At 49.0% G+C, this 8,666-nt stretch overlaps 1 protein-coding gene across 1 annotated transcript; it reads right to left on the reverse strand.

Annotated features, from left to right (window-relative positions):
• Nucleotides 1-3,666: 3,666 nt before the first annotated feature.
• On the reverse strand, nt 3,667-8,121 carry Lhx1 (LIM homeobox 1). Its single transcript, XM_027426413.2, has 5 exons — nt 7,952-8,121; nt 6,109-6,335; nt 5,739-6,016; nt 4,365-4,530; nt 3,667-4,046 (listed from the first exon to the last, which is right to left on the reverse strand). Exons 1-5 carry the CDS (start codon nt 8,119-8,121, stop codon nt 3,667-3,669), a joined length of 1,221 nt encoding a protein of 406 aa, XP_027282214.1.
• Nucleotides 8,122-8,666: the final 545 nt, after the last annotated feature.

Raw genomic sequence — 8,666 nt, forward strand, 5'->3', positions numbered from 1 at the left:
GAGGGGCCAGTAAAGGGCATTATAGCTTCCTAAAGAAATTTTAGCCTTTAAGTGTTCTAGGATGGAGATGAGATGGTTTGAGCTGAGGGGAGCTTAGAGGTGAGCACTCTGTTCTCTGGAGAAAAGACAGAAGGGCTTTGGGATTTACCTCCCTTGGTCTGAGCTGCAAAATAATCATGGATGGGCAGAGGTGACTAAGTGAGACACCTCCCTCCAATGGTCAGAAACAACCAGTTTCAAGAGTTTAGAGAAACCAGATTCTAACCTGTCAGTCATCCCAAACAACATCAACCTGGTGTCCCAGACCCCTGACAGAGCCTGTCCACTAAATCACCTGCCTTCTTGCCTGGCCTTGCATCAAAACACGGGAGAAGTTGAGTAGGTGAGCTTTGAGTCCTTTCTCGGCTTAGATGGCAGCCCCCCTGAGACTGGAAGCAAAGAAGTGGGGACTTTAAGAAGGCTTGAGGAAAACAAGTGCTAGCCAAATTCAGCTGTGAGGAGGCTTCCCTCTCAGATGGGAGGAGGCGGTAGGGGACCAAAGGGCATTATCCTCCTTTCTGGCAGTCTCTCCAGGAATGGTTCTGGGCACCTCTGAGCAGAGGTGCCCTACAGTTGTGAATGCAGCCCAGCCACTGCCCGCCCCTCGATTCCAGATTAGACAGCCCAGCGAGCACTACCACCTGTTCCGGTATTCGCTGGCTTTCACAATGACCCCGCCGAGGGAAAAGACTGCGCCACTGCCACGGAGTTAGAAGAATTGAATATACGCCGCCTGCTCGACTCTTAAAGCGTTTATCAAATACTCCGTTAGCACAATAAAGCTGCTAAATAATTCAGTATCCTTGATAGGAAAATGCCACTTCCCGATGAGCATAAGTTCAGTTAAATGAATGTCCTTAAGGGGGAGGGTTCCAGGGTGGTGGCCATAATGAATGCTAGCTATGATTTAATGTATATACATGGTAAAAGGGGAAAACACACAGACCCAGTGATTGCATATTAAGAAAATTCGCTGTATGCAGCGGCTAGGAGTTTCCAAAGTCCCCCTTGTATTTTATAAATTTTTATTTCTGAAAGAACACTGGCAGATTCTTCCCTGATAGTCCTTAGTTAGATAAGCCATCAAAGGGGTGCAGTGAAATATTGTGTACTCTAAAGTCTTTTCTGCGGGAAAGATAAACTTGGCTCTGTCTTAACAAAATAGGGAAAGTGGTACTGAAAATTCTATACAATTTAATGTAAAATGCTTAATTAAAAAAAATAAGGTATGATTCAGACTGAAATCTAGGCAATATGAAACCTAGGCAAAAGAAACCCTGGGACCCTAATATTAAAACACTCATACATTCACACATTAGTATTTCATAGAAGAAAATGTTCACATTTCTTCCATTTCTAATGAAGGTTTGGATGGAATTGAACTATTCTCAAGACCCTATAACTCCCAGTTGCAATTTGATTTCTTTATTAGTTATTTTTGTTCATCTTCTGCAGGAACTTAATATGTATCTTATGTCAGACAAAACAGTTTTTCTTTTGAGGAATTTCAAATGTAGCAAATACCATCCAATATCAATTTCGTATCAGTTCTGTGAAAGGGATTAAAGTATTTCATTTCTAGAAATGAATTTCTATACTTTATTTTCATTTTAGGTTATTTTTCAACCCACCAAATTAGAAAGCAGGATTATCTATGGAAAATGAATTGACGCTCTGAAAGAGACCAGGTCTATATTTACAAGTATCTGACATTCACAAGCCTGGCTTTGCAAGTGCAGGGAGGAGGGGGTGCTTTGGCTTCTCACCTAATCACAGACCCACAGCCTTTGCTTTTTTTTTAGTCATGGATTTGATTTCTATTTCCAATTCTATATTAACTTATCAGCAAATATCTCTTTAACTCCATTTAAATCCACAGAATGCAAATCTGCATTTAGTAACAGCAGGAAGCCAAAGAAGAAAGGTGGAGGAGGGTTTTAAGCTAGTCCAGGTGAAAACAGATCACCCCAGTCTTGTCTGCCTTCCGACTGGTTTCAGCACTCTATTGGGACTTCCCTCCAGTTGCTGAAAACATGGAATACCACACCAATTATCTAAACATCAGGTTTTCTATTTTTATTAAAAACTCACAAATTTATTCAACATGTTTTCTTTCATACAGTGAATGGTCTAATATGCACTGGAGGTCACACAAGCTTAGGTTTATTAGAACAATAAAAGACATATGAGAAATTTAATATATAAAGAAAAAAGTAGCAGCTGTTGACTGCATATTTGACCATAAAATTTAAATATTTTGGACTTTTATTTTAAAGACACAAAAATAAAACCTGTGTGGGTCTATATAAGTCATATTAACAATTTCATGAATGTTCAACAGGACTAAAAATTAGCAAAGATGTTTTTTTTTTTAAACCTTGTAACACTTTTTTTTTAACACTTTCTCAAGTTGCTGGTGCCAGGCACCATTACAGTATTTGTGCTATAATTTATTCTATTTGGCAACTGTCTGAATATCATGGTTTTCCTTTGCCTTGTGTAAACAACACCTTTTTTACATACTAGCACAGTGAGCCGAAAGCCCTGCAAATCTGTCAGAACATCTACAGGAAAAGAAAAGAAACAATTTTGGTTGATTGCTCAAAACATTTTGTTTTTGAACAAGAGGTTTCAAAACAGGATATATTAGTAAAACACTGAACTCCTGAATTTAACATTATACGTAAACAGTTGACTGTTTTTAGTTCAATAGTCTTTTTTTTCTTTTTTTTTTTAACTTTCATGTGAAGGTAGAGTAGTTTTTTTTTTTCTTTTTTCTTTCTTTCTTTCTTTCTTTTTTTTTTGTAGAGGTGATGTTCAAGTCATTTTACTGAGAGGTGTGGCTGGAGCCCATCCTGTGGAGAGAGAGGGTGAGGGTGTGTGTGTGTGTGTGTGTGTGTGTGTGTGTGTGTGAGAGAGAGAAAGACAGACAGAGACAGAGAGACAGATAGATTTGTGAAGGTAGAAGAGCTGATACTGAGGGCTTTACATTTAGAATTTTGAAATTTTGGCAAAAACAAAAATCAAAAACCCGGATAGACAAAAAATATATATAGTCCCACCTGATGCACAGCAGGTCGGTGTTTCTGAAGCTATTAAGAGTTTGTTGTCGTCGCTGAACTCCCAGACAACACTAAGATCTCCCAGAACTAGGACTCTCTTGACTGGAACGGCCCTGACAGCTTCTCCTCCCTCACCCGGCTGAGCGCCTCTAGGTTTCCCTCCCTAGGCTCCTGGCACTGCCGAGGACTGTGCGGGGCTGCAGCTGTCGAAGAGGTCTTCTCACTAGCCAGAGGAACCGCCGGTGGAATCTGTCCACGGATCCAGACCCAGGTGGAAAGTAGGGATAGCGGAGAAGGAGAACTCCCCTTCTGGAGCCTCAGTTCTGCGTTTTGCCAGCCAGTATGTGGATATCCCAGCTCTACCGTGAGGCGCATTTTGGATCCGATTTTGGACCCCCCCCCCTTTGCCATCCAGTCTCCCCAAACTGAGAATGGTCCTCGAGGCCGGAGGAAGTGGAGCAGGAGGCTTGCTTTTTATATATATATATATGTTTTCCCCTATTTTTTCTTAAATAAAAGCTCGTCTCTGTACAACCACGAGCTCCCGTGGCCCACGCAAGGCCCGCTACCACACGGCTGCCTCGTTCATTTCAGGAGGATGGGACAGATGGTTCCCGTAGCTGGCCCCGCCATTGACCGACAGAGATGAGAAGGGTGGACTGGGTCCGAAGACTTCCGCTGACATGGAGTGGAGAGGCCCCGGCAGGCTGGGTTCTGGACTAGGCGAGTCCCCTGGGGGATGTGCCAGGATGTCGGTGAATCGCTGCGCCTCGCTGGAAGGGTGGTGGCCAGGCAGCGGGTGGTCCAGACCTCCCAGCGGCGTCCCTGAAGGCCCAGATGATGGTACGAAGGGTAGGTCCACTGGCGTCTGGGCCTGCGACGATGGCGGTCCTTGCGGGAAGAAGTCGTAGTTGCCCCCGGGACCATAGTACTCGCTCTGGTAATCTGCCAACCAGTAAGGAGGAAGGGAAGAATGTCAGAGAACAACCCCGGGCAGGAAGAGGCCGCCAGCGGGCATCTCAAGTTAGCTCGGGGAACCCGCTGTTCGTGAGACACCGGAGCAGGGAAGAGACTTGGCATAAAACTAGGAGTTGCTCCTTACCGGGACCCTCTTCTTACCGGGGTTGGGACTTCGGCCACCTCCCCTGACTTGCTCCTAGCCTTTGCCCCCACACCTCTACAGAAAGCACGAGTGGCGCTGTCACCCGCTTCCAGCGAAGCCCGTTCGGCCTGGGCCTCGCCTTGCCACTCGGCCACACTCACCTCCGTAAAAAGAGAAGGGGCCGTTGGGAATGAGCTCGCCTGGCTCCAGGCGGTCCACCAGCGGCCGCATCCGGCGAGGGCTGCGGAAAAAGGCGTGGCGCCGCGCGCCCAGGGCGCTTAGCTGCTTCATCCTCCGCTCCTTGGAACGTCGATTCTGGAACCAGACCTGGAATACACAGGCACGGGATGAGACCGCGGAGACCACCCCCCCAGGCCAGCCGGTGTGCAACCGGGCCTAGTCGCTTATCCCTCCACTGCCCTGATAACTCTTGGGAGGGGCGCACGTGTGTGTGTGTGTGTGTGTGTGTGTGTGTGTGTGTGTGTGTGTGTGTGTGTGTGTGTGTGGTCTCTGAATAGGTCAAGGGTGCGCAGGATTCCCAAGAAGGGGGCCTGAGTAGGCTACTACTTTGTCTGACTTTGTAGTCCCACTACTCTCAGCAACCACACTCTTAGTACATTATCTTAGAGATCATAGATACTGAAACTTTTCAAAATAGTGTCACATATACAACTTCCCTTTCAGTGACAGAGACAGAGAAAGTCTCCTGCTGATTGTTTCCCAAGGGTAGTGACACCAAAACCCACAATCTCCTTTTTCACACCCCCACAAAATCTCAAAGTGCCAAAAATACTTAGCACAGCCTCTCACCAATAGTGACAAGCACACAAGCCCACATTCGCGAGCACAGGCTCACACAGCCTCCCAGAGGCTGCCCTTGGACACCCTCACTTGGTCTCCAGGCACTTTGGTTAGACACACAGTATAGGTAGAGGCAGACTCCTGGTGTCTGACACACATTCTATCTGGCCTCTTCCCAAGCAGAGGCCCAGCTATTTGCAGAAGGCTTAGGCTCCTCATCCTACTCCAGGCTGCATCTAGGCAGAGCCAACTTCCCACAAATCCAGGGCACCGGGTCTGCTTGGGGAGGGCAAGCCTCTGCTCTGGAGATTTTTAAACTGGGGCACAAAACTCACACATTTGGGGTCGGGGATTTAGAGGGAGAGCTTGTTATGCGGAAACCAGAGAACTAGATGATGTCTCTGGAGCCCACAGCCACCTCTCCACTCCTTAACAAGGTAACAGGATGTGGACAGAAAGATGGATGCTAGCTGTTGTCATCGTGATGTTGGACATTGCGCTTTCTGCCAGTTTTAGGCTGTGCTCCCAAGCCACTCCCTTCCCTTTAGCCACTATCACCTCTGTGGGCTTTCCCCTCACCTTCCAATGTATCAGGGCAGCTTTTTCCTAGTACCACTTCTTCCCCTACCCTCAAAACTCAGCGCTCTCCCAGGCTCGGCCTCGGTTCCCTTAGTGGCCATGTGAACCCTTGGGTGGCAGGCTCACATGGCAAAGTGGCAAACCAGGGTTCTGACCTGGATGACCCGCATGTTGAGGCCAGTCTCCTGGGCCAGTTGCTCACGGATGTGTCGTGTGGGCTTGGGTGTAGCTGCAAAGGCAGCCTTCAGCGTTTCCAGCTGCTTGGCTTTGATCGTGGTTCGGGGTCCCCTGCGCTTGGCACCTAGGTTCTGGTCATCGTTTTCATTGCTTCCACCTTCCTTGTCCGACACGTTGGCACTTTCAGAGTCCTTGGCATCATCCTGCGACGGGTCTTGGGAATCCGGAGATAAACTAGGGTCACTGCCTGTGGTGGCTAGGGAGAGAGAAAGGACTGGTGAGCAGGGGCTTTGGACGGTTTTTCTCCCCCATACCCACCCTTCAGCCAGTTGGGAATCCTAGCCTCACCAGAGTGGAGGCTGTTCTCTTTGGCGACACTGCTGTTACTCAGGTAATCCTCTTTGCAAACGAACTTGTTCTCGTCGATGATGTAGAGTTCCTCTCCGGTGGAAAGCTGCTTGTTACACATCATGCAGGTGAAGCAGTTGAGGTGAAACACTTTGCTTCGAGCTCTCCGAACCAGATCACTCGGAGAGATGCCCTGCGCACAACCGGCGCATTTGGTACCGAAACATCTTCGTAGGGTGGGCGGAGGTTAGGAAGTAGTACAGGAGACCCGGTGAAATAAGGACCGCGAGACGAAGAAGGGGGAGGGAGAGAGAATGAATATAAAAATTTATTAAACAAGCGAGGAAGCAAGAGAGAATACGGAACACCACGGAAAGGGGAGGGAAAACACCTTAACAAGGGTGAGAGACTTAAGGCCCAAGCTGCCCCCTATCTCTAACCTCATGCCTAGACATATCCCCAAGCAAAAAGCGTCGTGAGAAAAGGTTTCCAAGTGGCTACAGGGCAGAAGGGAAACCTAGCACACATTTCCCGATTAGATTTAGGGAAGTCAAATTCGAGTTAAGAGTTCTGTAGAACTGTCCGGCTCTATAGTGCTGGCTTTGCCTTTCCTTCACCACAAAAAAAGGACCTGAGCACAGGCGGGGGGTTGGCAAAGTCCGATCCTGCCGTGAGTAAACAAACACTGACTCTGAGAGCCTTGGTGGCTGTAGTTGGGCAGTTGCCACGTTCGTGCGCAAAAGCCTGGCAGATTGGCGCAAGCGGGAGTCGCAGCCGGGTTGAGGCGGCTTAAGGTGCCCTGCTGAGCTTTGCCGCTAGCGGGGCTTGCGCTCTCCAGCTCGGATCCAGCCCGCGCAGAGTGATAACCGGAGCAGTCTGCGGAAGCCCCAAAGCTCAGCCTTTCCGCAGTAGCAGATTGCACCGCTCTTTGCTTCACGGTTCCTTCGCAAACACGATCCGCTCGTCCCGAAAGGAGGCCCGGTGGCTTCAAACTCTTTCCCAGAGTGGATCAATGTTCACAATAGCGGCGTAAAGTGCGGGATTTCAAAACAGTGGAAAATACAATTTACATTTGAGGCCATTCTTCTCTTTGAGTTGTGATTGTGACAAATAATGAGTTTAAGAAAATACAAAGTAAAATGGTAAACAGAGTAATTTTGCTGGCTCTAACGAGCCGCGTGTTCGCCAAGAGGTGGCCTTCCTGGTGGGGCATAGGCTGGAAAGGCCACGAAGAGCGGTGCTGGGCACTGGGCCGAGGCCAGCACCTTACGTACGGTTCTCCCAGGTCTACGCTTACAGACCAATCAATGTTTGGGGAGACCCCAGGCATACAGGATTGGCCTCAAGGGTGGGCTCTTCATTGAGGCTTTTTGGGCCACTGGGACTCTGTAGTTCGGACAAGACCTCTCGGAGAAGGCAAAGGCAGGGGCTGGAATAAAGCTGGAGCTTTTGAGTTCATCTTGGAGGAGCAGCTATCTGGGAGGCCAGGAAAATATAGTTGGTTGCTGGAGAGCTTGGATTCGGGAAAGGCAAGGGAGAGCTGCAGACCTGAGGCTGCTCTACCTCTCCTGCGGCTTGGAGGGGTTTCTGAGCTAAAGCCGGCTCAGACCCTTTCTTCCCAGGCACCTGCAGCCAAACCCGGACCACACTTTCCAGAACCAAGTAGGACAAACATCTCAGCAGACCAGTTTCCTAAGAGGTAAAAACCGAGGAATTGGCTGCCCCAGTGAAAAGGTGGCTCCTAACTCAGCTCCTAACGTGGCCACACTGACCTCTGATCCGAAGCTGGCCAGGAAGGGCCCGTGGGGAGGGAGCAACAGAGGCACGAGAGGGAAGTACTCACCGGAAGAAGTCGTTTTTACAGTAGAGCTTGCCTTCCCGTGAGAAGCACTTCTCGGTCAGATTGCATTTACATTCACAGCACTGGACGCACTTGACATGCCAGGCCCTGTCCAGCACGTTCAAGAGGAAACGGTCCAGGATGGGCCTTTTGCAGCCCGCACAGTGCACCATGGTCTTTGGTTTGGTCCGGTGAGGCTCGGATCGACGGGGCAAGTAGAATCGAAGGGATGACCCCTGAAGACAACCAGCCTGAGTTCCCCAGCTCCTCCAAAAAGAAGAAACCCGCTCAAGCCGGGCAAGCAAAAGCCCGCATCAGCAAATCAAAAGAGGGGAGACCAGGCTGGTAGGGGGCAGCCCGAGAATCCCAGGGCCGCGGTGGGGTAGAGCAGCGCCACCTCAGCTCACCGGGAGAGGAAAATCAGTCTCAAGCGGGCAAGAAAGCGGCTCTTCTGCCCAACGTCGGAGAAGGAATGAAGGTCACCGAGAAAGGCGGCGGGACAAAAATAAATAAAATTGAAACAGGCTAAAAGGAAGACGCCAATAGCTTGGGATTCGAGAAAGCGACGCAGAGTTCTCTCCGGCTAGAGGTAGAGCTGTCAGAAGTCAAAGTGCATCTGCTTTTGTCGAAGTATGAAGGCAGGTTGTGTGCGTGCCAGACTGCCTACCACCGGGTTTTCCCCTTTAAAACAAAACACGGAAAGAAAAGAACACAGGAG

Source organism: Cricetulus griseus, chromosome 7 (genome assembly GCF_003668045.3).
Source record: "Cricetulus griseus strain 17A/GY chromosome 7, alternate assembly CriGri-PICRH-1.0, whole genome shotgun sequence".
Classification (NCBI taxonomy): Eukaryota; Metazoa; Chordata; class Mammalia; order Rodentia; family Cricetidae; genus Cricetulus; species Cricetulus griseus.

What these genes read in the sequence shown, in the direction of transcription:
- Lhx1 (XM_027426413.2), bottom strand. Translation starts at nt 8,121, where the DNA reads ATGGTGCACTGTGCGGGCTGCAAAAGGCCCATCCTGGACCGTTTCCTC. An exon ending in AGAGAACAGCCTCCACTCTG is followed by an intron (nt 6,017 to 6,108) that starts GTGAGGCTAGGA and finishes CTCTCTCCCTAG; the next exon opens with CCACCACAGGCAGTGACCCT. An exon ending in TCAACATGCGGGTCATCCAG is followed by an intron (nt 4,531 to 5,738) that starts GTCAGAACCCTG and finishes TGTGTATTCCAG; the next exon opens with GTCTGGTTCCAGAATCGACG.